This window comes from Corythoichthys intestinalis, chromosome 6, assembly GCF_030265065.1.
Source record: "Corythoichthys intestinalis isolate RoL2023-P3 chromosome 6, ASM3026506v1, whole genome shotgun sequence".
NCBI lineage: Eukaryota > Metazoa > Chordata > Actinopteri > Syngnathiformes > Syngnathidae > Corythoichthys > Corythoichthys intestinalis.
The window spans coordinates 12429365-12445964 of NC_080400.1; the positions used below are offsets into that span (position 1 = coordinate 12429365).

At 40.6% G+C, this 16600-nt stretch overlaps 2 protein-coding genes across 5 annotated transcripts in view; both read left to right on the top strand.

The window, feature by feature from the left end:
- Nucleotides 1-11053, top strand: part of LOC130917173 (stromal interaction molecule 1-like) — an 84742-nt gene extending 73689 nt beyond the window's left edge. For 2 of the 4 annotated variants that reach the window (XM_057838286.1, XM_057838287.1), the window contains one exon: nucleotides 1818-11053. In XM_057838286.1, coding sequence (XP_057694269.1) covers nucleotides 1818-2259 — 442 coding nt within the window. In that variant the 3' untranslated portion in view covers nucleotides 2260-11053. The remainder of the gene's footprint in view (nucleotides 1-1817) is intronic. The other 2 variants (XM_057838288.1, XM_057838289.1) reach the window with 1 other exon arrangement.
- Nucleotides 11054-12659: 1606 nt separating this feature from the next.
- Nucleotides 12660-16600, top strand: part of LOC130917040 (protein sel-1 homolog 3-like) — a 34271-nt gene continuing 30330 nt past the window's right edge. The window contains exons 1-3 of the mRNA XM_057838091.1: nucleotides 12660-12670; nucleotides 15925-15994; nucleotides 16069-16543. Coding sequence (XP_057694074.1) covers nucleotides 15929-15994; nucleotides 16069-16543 — 541 coding nt within the window. The 5' untranslated portion in view covers nucleotides 12660-12670; nucleotides 15925-15928. The remainder of the gene's footprint in view (nucleotides 12671-15924; nucleotides 15995-16068; nucleotides 16544-16600) is intronic.

Sequence of the window (16600 nt, forward strand, 5' to 3'; positions counted from 1 at the left end):
GTTAGCTGCACAACAACTCCAGCCACCCTCCTCCAGGGAACGAACTGTAAATTGCTCTCCGCCGGGCGGTTTGCCGATCCGCGATGACAATCAACAACCGGGTCGTCATGCCAAATAATCCAGGATAGTTATGTGTAATTTTCCGCTTCAAAGATCTCACTCGGTTCGGGTTAGCATGTCGGCTAGCTGTCACGCCTTCTGGTTTGTTTACATTCTCCGAAGCCGGGGAAGGGAAATGACATATGTCCGATTTAGGTGTCATAAAATATCGTTCGGGAGGTGCGACAGTAAAGGTGAAGTCGACAGTTTTGACAATTATGGAGTAATTTTGCCATGTCGTCCTGAATAAATGCAATTTTATTATTTCGTATTCCATTCAGCACAAGACTGTTATTTGTCATGACCATGCCATTTATTTAGCAATTGGGGAAAATACTTGGATAAAAAGAATATCCTGTAAAAATATTGAAGTAAAGAGACAGAAACAATGACATTTTGCCGCTCTCTTCGTCGCGTTTTCCTCGTTGTGAATAGTTCCCCCTCGACGGGCTGATTGGTCCTTCTCAAGCCATTTATATAGCTATTGGGGAAAAATACTTGGATAAAAAGAATATCCTGTAAAAATATTGGAGTAGAGAGACTGAAACAATGACATTTTGCGGCTCTCTTCATCGCGTTTTCCTCGTTCTGAATAATTCCCCCTCAATGGGCTGAATGGTAAAACCGATGAGCCCAGTCTACCGCCGACGTCATCCACCTGTTGGGGACGCTAAAGCCCTATAATGGTAGGCGTGGCTAACCGGCAGATTAAAAGACTAATTTCTCGTCATCTGTGCTTTGCTAAATTGTTGTATATAGTCGAATCGTCTCAAAATATGATTCTAATTCACATAATGCCATTTAAGACTTTTTTTCTCGTGTCATATGCTCTTTAAGTCTCTGATCATTTGAAAATGTTAAATAGGAAAAAATATGTAACATCACCATATACTTTCAATTGAAATAATACATTATTCTATGAATAAATTAGATGAATTCAGTTCAAGTAAAACATTTGTACTCATATTTTTATTAGTTCCTCCCTAGTTGCTTACCGTAATTTTTGTACTATAAGCCGCTACTTTTTCCGTCATTTTGGATCTGTCGCCTTATAGTCCAGAGCGGCTTATTTGTTGATTTACAGTGCCCTCCATAATTATTGGCACCCCTGGTTAAGATGTGTTTTTTAGCTTCTAATAATTTTTTTAAAAATTCAAATAATATGGGACCTTAATGGAAAAAAAAGAGAAAAATCCAACCTTCAATACAAGTGCATTCATTCAGTGGGGAAAAAATCCCACATAAAGAAAAAATGATTTGGCATCAAATAATGTGTGTCACAATTCTTAGCACCCCTGGTGTTAATACTTTGTACAACCCCCTTTTGCCAACAAAACAAGGTCCGGGGACTGAGATGGCCATGGGAGGAGCTTGATTTTGTGTCTGGTGAGCCATTTCTGTGTAGAGTCCTAGTTTTCAGTCCTAGTTTGCGCTGATATGGCCCAATTATGTATCTTATGTAATGACTGAGTGTATTCGACTCATTTGGAGAGGTTCCACTGTATTTGTTTATAGGGTGTCTGTATTCTTTTTTTCTGCAAAAATATTTACCTGAAACCATTTGCATTTTCAACCCCCCCCAACTTCGTCTTCCAGCATGCCTGAAAACTAACACATTTCACATTGCTAATGTGTGAAAGCTAGTCCCAGTGTGAAGCTACATTTGAGCATTTTTTTTTTGGGGGACCATTTGAGTCTCATTTCCATTTCTCACGCAGGGACCTAAATCGGTCGGACTCCGACTCGTCGCTCTCCCTGTCGCAAGTGAGCGACAGGCTGTCGGTGTTTGGCTCTAAAGGCCTCCTGATGAAGCCCACCTCCCTGCTGCACAGCTTGCCCAACGGGAGCAACAGGGTCCATGAATGCAGCGCGGGTGAGTACTTGCCCGACAGCCCCATCCTCATGAAGAAGGTTCAGCAACAGGAGGTGGCGGCAGAGGCCCACAGCCCCACCGAGTCTACCCGCTCCCTCAGCTCCACCGAGCCGGAGACCCCCTCGCCCACCTGGGTAGCTGGGGCCAAGGGAAACTCCCGCATCCCGCAGCTGTCAGCCAAGAAGAGCCCGCTAGAGGAGGACAGCGCCTCCACGGGCGAGGACACTGATTCCACAGCCAGCCGCAAGAAACACACTTTCAAGATTTTTAAGAAGCAGAAGAAATGAGGGCTATGTCTCCTTTTGGGGTTCTTTAATTGTCCCGTTGCCACTTGACATTTTGTGAGGTTTCAAAACTTTTGGACTTGGGGAGCAAGCAGCGCTGCTTATATTATGAACAAAAAGGTACGGTAATTTTCGGACTATAAGCCGCTAATTGAGAGGCGCTGTGCAAACTGACCCACATGCACAGGAGCATCAAAACAAATGCTGGCTCAATGGCATTCTAGGGTGATCATTTCCAAAAAGAGGATACAAATAACAGACATAAATAATCCCCCTTTAGTCTTATATTCAAAGTTTATATGGATTCATAGGCATGTGCGTGCATGACGCACACATATACAGACAATTTGCCTTGACTCTCGGCCGTGTAAGCAATCTTGAAATATTGCGCATTTGGAGCACAAATAACCCCCCATTTTCATTTTTCAAAAAAATGACTTGTCAAGCTCACCTCTTCCTTAAAAGCCGCACTCAAGCTAGGTGCTAACGGTAATGCACAGCACCATCGCTAACGTAGCGCCCTGCCTCTCACTTTTTGCTGATGTAATTGCCGCATGAATTCCTAGATCAAATTTGAAATGGTCCACTTTTATGCAACTTGTCCTGTTCAGAAAGTCAAGTTAATGCCTGACTCGAGTCAAAAAAACACGAAAAAATCGGATTTGTGCATTCAGACCTAGCCAAAGTGTCATCCGGCAAAAAATGTCACCAACTCCATTTAGGTCCAGCTCGGATCTTTCACATCCGTTCAAAAGTGATGTAATTTGCTTGATGAAACTAAATGACATCTGTCATAAGCATTAATTAATGCTCATGACAGTGCCATCCATCCATCATCTTCTGCTGCTCCCGCGTCGGGTCGCGGGGGCAACAGCTTTAACAGGGAAGCCCACACTTCCCTCTCCCCAGCCACTTCAACCAGCTCCTCCAGCGGGATCCCAAGGTGTTCCCAGGTCAGCCGAGAGACACGGTCAGACCCGGTCTCTCCAGCGTGTTCTGGGTTGTCCCCGGGGCCTCCCGCCGGTGGGACATGCCCGGAAAACCTCTCCGGGGAGGTGTCCAGGAGGCATCCGAACCAGATGCCTGAGCCACCTCAGCTGGCTCCTCTCAACGCAGAGGAGTAGCGGCTCGACGTAGAGTCCCTCCCGGATGACCGAGCTTCTCACCCTATATCTTAAGGGAGAGCCCGGACATCCGGCGGAGGAAACTCATTTCATCCGCTTGTATCCAGGATCTTGTTCTTTCGGTCACGACCCACAGCTCGTGACCGAGGTGAGGGTGGGAACGTAGAATTGACTGGTAAATCGAGAGCTTTGCCTTTCGGCTCAGCTCCTTCATCACCACTACGAACTGTTGCAGTGTAATGCAGATGCTGCACTTATCCGCCTGTCGACCTCCCTCTCCCACCTACCCTCACTCGTGAACAAAACCCCAAGATATTTGAACTCCTCCACTTGGGGCAGGATCTCATCCCCGACCCAAAGAGGGCACTCCACCCTTTTCCGACTGAGGACCATGGTATCGGATTTGGAGGTGCTGATCTTCATCCCGACCGCTTCACACTCTGCTGCGAACCCCTCCAGTGAGAGTTGGAGGTCACGGCTTGATGAAGCCAACAGCACCGCATCTTCTGCAAAAAGCAAAGATGCAATGCTGAGGTCACCAAACCCCTCAAGGCTTCGGCTGCGCCTAGAAATTCTGTCCATAAAAATTATGAACAGAATCTGTGACAAAGGGCAGTCTTGGCGGAGTCCAACCCTCACTGGAAACCAATTCGACTTCCTGCCGGCAAAATGGACCAAACTCTTGGCACCGGTCGTACAGGGTCCAAACAGCCCTTACCAAGGAGCTACTGTAGGTACCCCTTACTCCCGGAGCATCCCCCACAGGACTCCCCGGGGCACACGGTCGAACGCCTTCTCCAGATCCACAAAACACATGTAGACTGGTTGGGCGAACTCCCATGCACCCTCGAGGACCCTGCCGAGGGTGTAGAGCTGGTCCGCTGTTCCACGGCCGGGACGAAAACCATACTGCTCCTCTTGAATCCAAGATTCGACCCTCGTCTCCAGCACCCCTGAATAGACTTTACCGGGGAGGCTGAGGAGTGTGATCCCTCTATAATTGGAACACACCCTCCGGTCCCCCTTTTTGAAAAGGGGGACCACCAGCTCGGTCTGCCAATCCAGAGGCACGGTCCACGATGTCCAATCGATGTTGTAGAGGCGTGTCAGCCATGACAGCCCCACAACATCCAGAGGCTTTTGGAACTCCGGGTGGATCTCATCTACCCCCGGGGCCTTCCCACCGAGGAACTTTCCAACCACCTCAGTGACTTCAACCCCAGAGATCGGAGAGCCCACCTCGAAGTCCCCAGATCCTCCTTCCTCAAAGGAAGGCGTGTCAGTATAATTAGGAGGTCTTCGAAGTATTCGCCCCACCGACTCACGACATCCCGAGTCGAGGTCAGCAGTACCCTATCTTCACTATACACAGTGTTGATGGTGAGACTGTTTTCCTCTCCTCAGACGCCGGATGGTGGACCAGAATTTCCTCGAAGCCGTCCTGAAGTCATGTTCCATGGCCTCGCCAAACTCCTCCCATGTCAGAGTTTTTGCCTCAGCGACTGGGACAGTCACAGTGTCATGTCATAATTATAAGAACGTCATGAGATTCTTATGATGCTGCTGTCAAATAAAGTATTACCGGTTAATATTTTCTGATGTAAATATCCATAATACAATGAGGACAGCTGCGGTTTATAGTCCGGTGCGGCTTATCTATGAACAAATGCTGTTTTCGTGCCTAATTTGGTGGGTGGCGGCTTATAGTCAGGTACGCCTTACGGTCTGAAAATTACGGTAGCCATATACAGTGGGGCAAATAAGTATTTAGTCAACCACTAATTGTGCAAGTTCTCCCACTTGACAATTTTAGAGAGGCCTGTAATTGTCAACATGGGTAAACCTCAACCATGAGAGACAGAACGTGGAAAAAAAAAACAGAAAATCACATTTTCATTTTTAAATATTTTATTTGCAAATCATGGTGGAAAATAAGCATTTGGTCAATACCAAAATTTCATCTCAATACTTTGTTTTGTACCCTTTGTTGGCAATACCTGAGGCCAAACGTTTTCTGTAACTCTTCACAAGCTTTTCACACACTTTTGCTGGTATTTAGGCCCATTCCTCCATGCAGATCTCCTCTAGAGCAGTGATGTTTTGGGCTGTCGTTGGGCAACACGGACTTTCAACTCCCTCCACAGATTTTCTATGGGGTTGAGATCTGGAGACTGGCTAGGCCACTCCAGGACCTTGAAATGCTTCTTACGAAGCCACTCCTTTGTTGCCCTGGCTGTGTGTTTGGGATCATTGTCATGCTGAAAGACCCAGCAAGGTCTCATCTTCAATGCCTTTGCTGACGGAAGGAGATTTTCACTCAAAATCTCTCGATACATGGTCCCATTCATTCTTTCCTTTGCACAGATCAGTCGTACTGGTCCCTTTGCAGAAAAACAGCCCCAAAGCATGATGTTTCCACCCCCATGCTTCACAGTGGGTATGGTGTTCTTCAGATGCAATTCAGTATTCTTTCTCCTCCAAACACGAGAACCTGTGTTTCTAGTTCTATTCTGGTTTCATCTGACCATAACCCATTCTCCCAGTCCTCTTCTGGATCATCCAAATGCTATCTAGCGAACCGCAGATGGGCCTGGACGTGTACTGGCTTCTGCAGGGTGACACGTCTGGCAGTGCAGGATTTGAGTCCCTGGCGGCGCATTGTGTTACTGATAGCTTGCATGAAGCCCCAGATCGAGGGAGATTATCAGTGGTCTTGTATGTCTTCCTATTTCTAATAATTGCTCCCACAGTTTATTTCTTTACACCAAGCGTTTTACCTATTGCAGATTGTCTTCCCAGCCTGGTGCAGGTCTACAATTTTGTCCTTCGATAGCTCTAGGAGTTTGGAGTGTGACTGACTGAGGTTGTGGACAGGTGTCTTTTATACCGATAATGAGTTAAAACAGGTGCCATTAATACAGTTAACGATTGGAGCCTCGTTAGACCTCGTTAGAAGAAGTTAGACCTTTTTGACAGCCAGAAATCTTGCTTGTTTGTAGGTGACCAAATACTTATTTTCCACTCTAATTTGGAAATAAATTCTTTAAAAATCAAACAAAGTGATTTTCTGTTTTTTTTCTCCACATTGTCTCTCATGTTTGAGGTTTACCCATGTTGACAATTACAGGCCTCTCTAATCTTTTCAAGTAGGAGAACTTGCACAATTGGTGGTTGACTAAATACTTATTTGCCCCACTGTATGTTCTTTTGGGTGAAATTCCAGGATAGAACTTGACTCAGTGGCTGGTTCAATTGGATTGGACTTTATTGCTGTCAATGGCAGCCAATTAATTAAAGGCAATACAAACTCTACTAAATAAAAGTATCGGAATTTTTGAACGCCTGAAGGAAATTTGGTGGAAACATTGCTTGTTGAAGAAAAAGTAATTTTTTCATCCACTACCAAAATCAAGTGTGAGTAAAACGCTAAAATAACGACTCAAACTCAATTGAGATGTGTATTTGTTATAATGCCAACGGGAAATTGGCTCAATTGGACTGTTCAATTGCAAATATGGTCATAAAATTAGCAAAGAAAGTGTTTACAAACCACACAATGACCTTTGACACAGAGTCCCATTCTGAAAGCCCTGCCAATGACTGTGGTACACGACAAAACAATTTTAACTGGGAAGTAGCTCAAAGTATTTTTTTTTTTTTGTTTGTTTGTTTTTTTCTAAACAGATGTTTATAAAATGTCTTGCATGATATACTGAAGCGTTTACAGTTGAAAGTGCATCAAAAGTTTACATACGGTTCGACTGTAAAGGTGACATTGTACTCCACTCATTGTGTAGGCTCATCCTGGAATTTTACAAAAAAAAAAAAAACTTAATATTCCTCTCTTTTTGTGAGCAGTACCAGTGGTTGGGGGGTGCAATGTAAAGAATTATTTATTCTATGCCAGTCTCCAAGGGAAACAACCGTGTTTTTCTGTGCATGCCTTTTGGTTAAATGCTGACATTATTTATTTAACTCAATGACTAGGCCTCACTTGGTCAGGATTTTTTTTTTTTTTTTGTTTAAGACGACCATGTGACACAGACGACACAGTCCAATGTTAAAAGTGTATTTGGCTGTAGTTTTTTTTTTTTGTGTGTCTCCTGTTTATTTTGAATAGATGTGGTGTCACCGGAGAAAAACTGTTACCCAAAAATATCATGTTAGAGTCCAAGACACAGAAAAACATGTTTTTGACCAATATTTACTGTCAATATGAGCAAGTTCAGTACAATTAAAAATGAAGGTCCTCTCAGAAAAGTCCCAAATGAGCCATAAGGAGTATGTTAAATTTGTTATTGTTAGCCTCAGCAATCCAAGGCAGCATTAAAGGGGAAGTTCAGAATTTTTTACATCAGGCTTAATCTTCGAGTTAGCGAGGGTTTAATTAATCTGTGGAGTTTATTTCAACAAATGCCGTGTCGTTTATTAGTTATTTTTTCGTTTTGGGGCTCCGGAGTGGCTAAGTTAGCGCGGGTCAATCGGGCAGACTTAGCATGCCAATAAAAAACAAATGCAATCAATAGTGTTGGCTATGTTTTCAGGATAAAGTTATTACAACTTACCATTGCGTGTTAATAATTGCAGTATGGACAGCAAGATTTGTAATCCAGAACCTCTGCAAAGGAGCAGGGCGGCGTAATATCGCATCGTTTTTTTTTCCACCGCTGATTTTTTTAATGCCGTAGCCAGCAGCAAGTAACCGGTTTATATTGTTTCTCATTCTTCATAGAGAATATTTGGAAACTTTCCTTTGCCCATTTCTTGTGATTCCACAGCCTCTGGATGCACATTTTACCATGTTGCCGGGGGTCAATTAACTCAGCAGATCGAGGCTGCATTCAAGGAAAGTGGGAAGTCAGAGTTTCCAACCTCGGATCTGGAAACGCATCATTGGAACGCCTCCATCCACCAGGCCTGTCAACGGGGACCTGGGGACAAGAGACCATTATAGGCATAAGCGGATTTTAAGGGGGGGGGGGGCCCTGGTGGCCGAAAAGCGTCATTGCATGTAATTGACTTTCACACATCATGTGACTTTGCATATAATTTAAAAAAAAAAAATGGGGAGGGCAACTTTATTTTTCAAATGATTTTTTTTCCTTTGATTTGAAAATATTTTTTGAAGCAACTTTTTTTGGGATTGAATAATTTAGACACAAACTTCCTACCTATAATATGGCCCAAACACAAAAAGGATTGCTTAAACCAAAGAAAACTTTTTCAATGAAAAATTAAGTGTTCAAATGCTTTTTCAATCCAAAATATTCTTTCGCATTCAAAAACTTTTTGTATGATGAAATTTTTCTTTTTGAAAATAAGTTCGAAGCAACTTATTTTTTGATTGAATAATAAAGACAAACATGTCCTAGCCAAAATGTGGCCCAAACAAATCAACATTACTTCAATCAAAAAAAGTTGCTTCAATAAAAAAAAAAAAAAAAAAAAAAAGAAAAATAGCTTTCACATGCATTTTTTTGAGTTTTACATTTATTTTTGCATTCAAACACATTTTTTTTTTGATTGAAGCAACCCTTTTTTTGATTGAATAATAGAGACACAAATCTACCTCCATATGGCTCAGCCCAGGGGATACAATTTTTGACTGGGGGAACTACATTCGCATGACACCGGCGGCGTACCATATTCAATGGATGACGATCTTGGTGAATTCCCCAAGCAAAAAAAAAGGAAAAATATATATATTTGAAAGATTTCATATGTTAAGGTTTTTGAGTATAAATCGAGTAGAACATAATATTTAATCAGACAATGATTTAAATATGTGAATGTAAAGTAAAAATAAATTAAGGATCATTCAGGGGCCCCTATGGTCCTGAGGCACGGGACAACATACACGGTAGCCCCCCCGGTGACGGGCTTGGCCTCCACTATTTAATCGCTTACGAGATCGCAGGTTTGCTGGAGGTCAATGGATGAATGTATTTTGATGGCCATAATAAAAAACTTGTCGCGATCAGCCATCTTTGCCGTTTACATTCGCTTGGAATGCTTTGCGGTCGCAATTTGTACCCTCCACGTGGTGTTTTGGAACAATGATCTGCAATTTGAATTCATTTGACTATGTTGGATCTGTTCGTAGATTTGTTTAGTTTTTTTTTTTTTTTTTTTTTTAAATTGGCTTGCTAAGTTGGCCCCGTTGACTCGCGCTAGCTTAGCCACTCCGAAGCTCTGTAACTGACAAATAACTTGCACACTGCACAGAATTTTTAAAAATCAACTCCACCCACTAATTAAACCCCCGCTAACTCGTCAAATGTCAAAAAATTCTGAAGTTCCGCTTTAAAGTTTATTATTTTTAAAATTCAACATCAAAAATGAGGTTCCGGGGCCAGTTCATTGCTGTTTGCAGCTTTAATTTAGCCTTGTTTTCTGTATATAGGGCCATGGATACGTAGTGGGTGCTGGAAAAGGGCTAAAACTATGTGGTACCAATCAAAAAGAGTGGCTAAATGACCAAGGATCCCACATCAAAGTGCCAAATCCCTGTGCCTGGACACCATGTTTTGTAATGTCAAAGGGTGTTCTTGCAACAATTCTTTGTCTTTTATGTTTACATTTGTCAAGGAACCTTTATGACTATGCATCTGTAGTTACATTTTCTGCTCCAAACACAAAGACAGTAGGCCAAACTCTCGGGATGCGCTTTTGAAAATTTTACACATGACTTTTTTTCCTCGCAAAGAATTGGTACATCTTTTGCACGACAGCTTTACTGTTTAAAAAATAAATAAATTTAAAAAACTGAATGGTGTTGATGCATGGTCAAAGTGCTTCGACTCTTCTGCCTCCCTGTTCTAGGTTCTTTTAAATGGTTGGGCTTTTAATAATGAAATCCATTGCGAGTATTTGTACAGAGACGATGTCAACTTTTGCATATCTCGTGATGGTCTTTAATGGCACTCTTGCATGAAAGCAATAAACTATTTTAAACAAACAGTAGTAAGGTGGTTTGATTTCCATAGTTTTTTTAGGGCTGTCAAAATTATCGCGTTAACGGGCGGTAATTAATTTTTAAAAATTAATCACGTTAAAATACTTGACTCATTTAACGCACATGCCCCGCTCAAACAGATTAAAATGACAGCACAGTGTAATGTCCACTTGTTACTCGTGTTTTTCGGTGTTTTGTCGCCCTCTGCTGGCGCTTGGGTGCGGCTGATTTTATGGGTTTCAGCACCACATGAGCATTGTGTAATTATTGACATCAACAATGGCGAGCTACTAGTTTATTGTTTGATTGAAAATTTTACAAATTTTATTAAAACGAAAACATTAAGAGGGGTTTTAATAGAAAATTTCAATAACTTGTACTAACATTTATCTTTTAACACTATAATGCCCAGCAGAGGCCAACTTGGCCTTTCCCATGGCAAATCCTCATGATCCAGAATTCGCTGGGACTTCTAGTAGAACTACACGTCTTTCTATCCATGGATCGCTTTAATAGAATGTAAATAATGTTAATCTTGTTGATTTACTGTTATAATAAACAAATACAGTACTTATGTACCGTATGTTGAATGTATATATCCGTCTTGTGTCTTATCTTTCCATTCCAACAATAATTTACAGAAAAATATGGCATATTTTATAGATGGTTTGAATTGCAATTAATTACGATTAATTATTTTTTAAGCTGTAATTAACTCGATTAAAAATTTTAATCGTTTGACAGCCCTAGTTTTTTTATTTCAAGATTTTTTTTTGGGGGGGTGGGGGGTGGTAAGAAATCCATCATATATGATAAAACCGTTATAATACTGCATTTAAATAAGTCTTGTAGAAGTCTGCAGGAATAGCGTACCGCACGAATGCTATTTTTAGACTGTGACGTCGCCATCATAACGCAGAAGTGGGACATTATAGACATGCCCTCGCATACAATCCTTGTTATTTCTGTTTTTCTCCGGTAGTCTTTCAAAAAAGAAAATGTTGATCAAACACTGCTGCTATAGAACTTGTAGAAACGACTCTCGACGTTACGACATTTGAAGGATGTTTTCTTCATACGTTTCCCAACACCAAAAACTCGGAGGAAAAAATGTGAAGAATGGATCAACTTGCGCGGACGTCAAAAAGACCAGTTTAACACCAGCAAGGTGAAGCCATTCACATTTCCTATGCAGTAAACATTTCATTGAGGACCATGGTCCTTCAGAGGACGAAGAGGTAAGCCATTTTTATATATTTTACTTATTTTTTAGCGTGGCGTTTTGCGTCTGTCTGACAATGAATGACCTGAAAAAAACTGAATTGGTATATGACTGCCACTGTTAGATTTTCTGTTGTTAAAAAAAAAAAAAAAAAACTGTAGTAATGAGGAAGTGTAAATAAATTAATAGAATTAAGATTTGTTCTTAATGAAAAAATTGTGAAAAGAAAGTTGGTTAAAAAAAAAACAAACAAAAAAACAAGAAGAGTCAGTCTCTTTAACTGAACATTTGCATGTTCTTCCACATCTTTACCAGTGAATTTGGCACCAGGGACATCATTTTCAGACAGAATTGGTAGGTTTAGCTCATTAAACATCTCGTTCGTACACTATTTCCATTCATTTACGGTACTATTAGGGACAAACGGGAGATTTTTTTTTTTTTAACAATACAAAACATACAAATAACAAACAATACAAAACAACTAGTTCATATAGAATATAACCCTGTCAACATATTTACATCATGGACAAACTGGAGATTGACCCGCCTAGCAACAATTGCTAACGTCATGACTATTAATGAGCAAAAGACACGTGTTGCCTGCGGTACGCCATTGAATACGTCAGGAAGCATTGACGTATGCTGCATTCGAGGAAGGTGGGAAGTCGGATTTTTCCTCCCTCCGACATGGGGAAAAAATGACATTGGGACAAAATGGCGCTCAAGACAAAAGACGAAAGTTAAAAAATTAAGTTTATTTGAGATGCCATGTATTTTTTTCTCATACAGTGAATTATCTTAAAGAATTATAGATGTCTTTGACTTTCAGCAAGGATGTAACTAAAGAAGGAAGTTTACAGTGGGCTATACCTTAGCCGTCGTTTTCCTCCTTATGGGAAGGCAGGTTTGCTGGAGGTCAAAATGTCTTTTGACGGCCAAAATAAAAAGAAAACAACTTGTCACCATCGAACATCTTTGTTGTTTACATTTGTTTGGAACGCTTTGAAGTCGCAACGAGTACCATCTGATTGGCATAAATCCGATTTCCCACCTTCCTCGAATGCAGCAGTAGACCTACGGGGGTGAGCGTAATCGTATGCGTCATTTCCGGTGAACAACGTTAGCTTTTTAACCATTCAACTATTTGCTTTTCGCCTCAACTTTCGACCGTCTGTTTTAAATAGTTGCCTGTTCTCCAACTCCCTGCTTGGCTACTGTTAAATGTGCCAGCAAAACGGAGTCACAAACATGTATTTTTTTTGTTACTCAGTTACAATGCTTTCCCCTTTCCTAAGTTAGCATTGCAGTTAGCATAGATTCTATCGCCTGCCGCTGGCTAAATAAATATGAGATATATTTTAGGATTACAATAAAGTAAAACTTTAATAAGTTTGTGTTTGTAACAGAAAAGACTTAAAATGTATCAATTTTCCTTTGAAACAAAAGACTTAAATTAATATTAATAAATTAATATTTACTATCCAGCATAGGAACACTTTACTCAAACAAATGAAAAATGCTTGGCCAATGAAAACAATAATTAAAAAAAAAAGTGTCGTTTATTTCCACAGATTAGGGAGATTTTTTTTTTTGAAATGGCATAGAGAAATGCATTTATGTAGATTTATTTCTAACAAATAAAGTACAGTACTGTACATAATTGCATGCATCCACTTAGTACCTTTTAATCTCTCTTATCCCATGGTTTTGCTGAAGCTCTATGTTGAAAATAAAGCACAAATTATGACATATTACTTTAAAATGAAAGCTTTATCTTGAAAAGGAGAACCAATGGAAGATATGAAAACTTTCCTTCAGGACCTCCTACTTGTTTTGTGTGAAGACCAATTTTCACAGTCTTCATCTTGGTCGCTTGCTGTTCCACCAGTTGGTGGTTTCACGGTCAAAAATACCTCATAGCTTTCATCAAAAAACTTTCTTAAATTAAGAAGAAATAAAAAGTCTTTGTACTCTGTTTGGCCACATGTCACTTACAGTGGTATGAAAAACTATCTGAACCTTTTGGAATTTCTCACATTTCTGCATGAAATCGCCATGAAATGTAATCAGGTGTTTGTCAAAATCACACAGATGAAAAAACTGTCTGCTTTAACTAAAACCACCCGAATGGTAATATTAACAGGCTTTTGTGTTTTAATGAGGATAGTATGCAACCAGTGAGAGAAGGGGGAAAATAAGTTAGTGAACCATCACATTTAATATTTTGTGGCCCCCCCTTTGGCAGTAATAACTTCAACGAGACGTTTCCTGTAGCTGCAGATCAGTCTGGCACATCGATCAGGACTAATCTTGGCCCATTCGTTTCTACAAAACTGTTGTAGTTCAGTCACATTACTGGGAAGTCTGGCATGAATCCCTGTCTTTAGGTCATGCCACAGCATCTCAATGGGGTTGAAGTCTGGACTTTGACTTGGCCACTCCAAAACATGTATTTTGTTCTTCTGAAACCATTCTGAAGTTGATTTACTTCTGTGTTTTTGATCATTGTCTTGTTGCAGCATCCATCCTCTTTTTAGCTTCTACTGTCTAACAGACGGCATCAGGTTTTCCTGAAAAATATCCTGATAAACTTTTGAATTCATTCTTCCTTTAATGATTGCAAGTTGTCCAGGCCCTGAGGCAGCAAAACAGTCCCAAATCATGATGCTCCTTTCACCATGTTTCACAGTGGGGATGAGGTGTTGATATTGTTGAGCTGTTGCATTTTCCTTCACACATGACGTTGTGTGTTACTCCCAAACAATTTAACTTTGGTTTCATCAGTCCACAAAATATTTTGCCAAAACTTATGTGGAGTGTCCAAGTGCCTTTTTGTGAACAATAAACGAGCAACAATGTTTTCTATTAGACAGCAGTGGCTTCCTCCGTGGAGTCCTCCCATGAACATCATTTTTGGCCATAGTTTTACATATAGTTGATGTGTGCACATAGATATTGGACTGTGCCATTGATTTCTGTAAGTCCTTAGCAGACACTCCAGGGTTCTTTTTTTACCTCTCTGAGTATTCTGCACTGAACTCTTGGCTTCATCTTTGGTAGACGGCCACTCCTTGGGAGACGAGCAACAGAGTCAAATTCTCTCCGTTTGTAGATGACGTATCTGACTGTCGGTTGATGAACATCCAGACTTTTGATGGTTTTGTATCCTTTCCCAGCTTTATACAAATTAAAAATCCTTGATCGCAGGTCTTCAAATAGCTCTTTTGACCGAACCATGATGCACATCAGGCAATGCTTCTCATCAAGACAATTCTTACCAGGTGTGTGTTACCAGGTGTGTTATAGTGGGCAGGGCAGCTTTAAACCACTCATCAGTAATTGGGCACACACCTGACTTAAATTGTTTGATAAAAATTGGTTTCAATTAGGGCTGTCAAACGATTAAAATTTTTAATCGAGTTAGTTACAGCTTAAAAATTAGTTAATCATAATAAATCGCAATTCAAACCATCTATAAAATATGCCATTTTTTTCTGTAAATTATTGTTTGAATGGAAAGATAAGACACAAGATGGATATATACATTCAACATACGGTACATAAGTACTGTATTTTTTTATTATAACAATAAATCAACAAGATCACATTAACATTATTAACATTCTGTTAAAGCGATCCATGGATAGAAAGACTTGTCGTTCTTAAAAGACAAATGTTAGTACAAGTTAGAGAAATTTTATATTAAAACCCCTCTTAATGTTTTCGTTTTAATAATAAAAAATAAACTAGTAGCCCGCCATTGTTGATGTCAGTAATTACGCAATGCTCATGGGTGCTTAAGAGTGCCAGCAGAGGGCGACAACACTCCAAAAAACACAAGTAACAAGTTGGCATTGCACTGTGCTGTCATTTTAATCTGTTTGAGCGGGGCATGTTCGTTAATTGCGTCAAATATTTTAACGTGATTAATTAAAAAAAAATTAATTGCCGCCCGTTAACGCGATAATTTTGACAGCTCTAGTTTCAATTGCTCTTTGATGCTCCTTAGGCAGAGGGTTCACTTACTTATTTTTCCCCCTTCTGTCATTTTTTGCATGCTATCCTCATAAAAAAAATATGAAAACCTATAAATGTTTGGGTGTTTTAGTTAAAGCAGACACTGTTTTTACATCTGTGTGATTTTGACAAAGATCGATGGTGATTTAATGCATAAATGTGAGGAATTCCAAAAGGTTCAGTTACTTTTTCATACCACTATAATTCCCAAAGCAGCACCCTTTTTATTGTGGCTGGTCATTGGCTGAAAGGAACTTTTAAGTTATTCAATATTGACTTTAACAATCTGGTGGAGCCGGATAAGGTCCGGGTGTGAATTTGAAGGCATTGTGCTTCTGTCATTATAGCTTGATGGTCTTGCATGGCGACATGTGTTTGCAGTACAAACACATCTGCGAGCTGTTGTTCAGTGTTCAGGTACGATTTAGTTCATTATTCAATCATTTCAGTATTGACTAGAACAACCAAAACGCAGATCTATCTTTTTCTAGATTGTCTTGGCTCTGGAGACAGTAAGACTCTTGAATCCCCCTAAGGAGCCTGTTCTGGATTACACTCTGGAGGTTTTATATTCTTGTGATGTACCCGCCATCATAGAACTGGACTGTACAGTGACTTTCGACATTGGTGACAGTTCCATGTTCCTGCTGAAGCGGTGGCATTGCATCCCAGAAAAACCCAGAAAAAAGATTTTAAAGTTGAGCTTCCCAGATTGGTTGGTTTACAGACCGGATGGGATTGTCTCGGAGTCTCGGTGGGTGTTGATCTGCATCCTGAGAGCATCCCTCAGGAACCAGAAAGTCGACAGCGGAAGGTTGTTGCTCGCAAAACAACACGTTGCAACTTTACAGCCTCGGTCCATCTACAGTCGGCCTGTCAAACAGCATCGACTCTGTTTTGCTTGGAGTGCCAGAATGCTGTCATTTGTTCGAAACCTTCCAAGGAAACAATGCCCCGTGGAGCAAGGTTGGCAAAAAATAAAACAGTTCGTCTATTTTGGCCAGTGGAAAGATTTAATGGCAA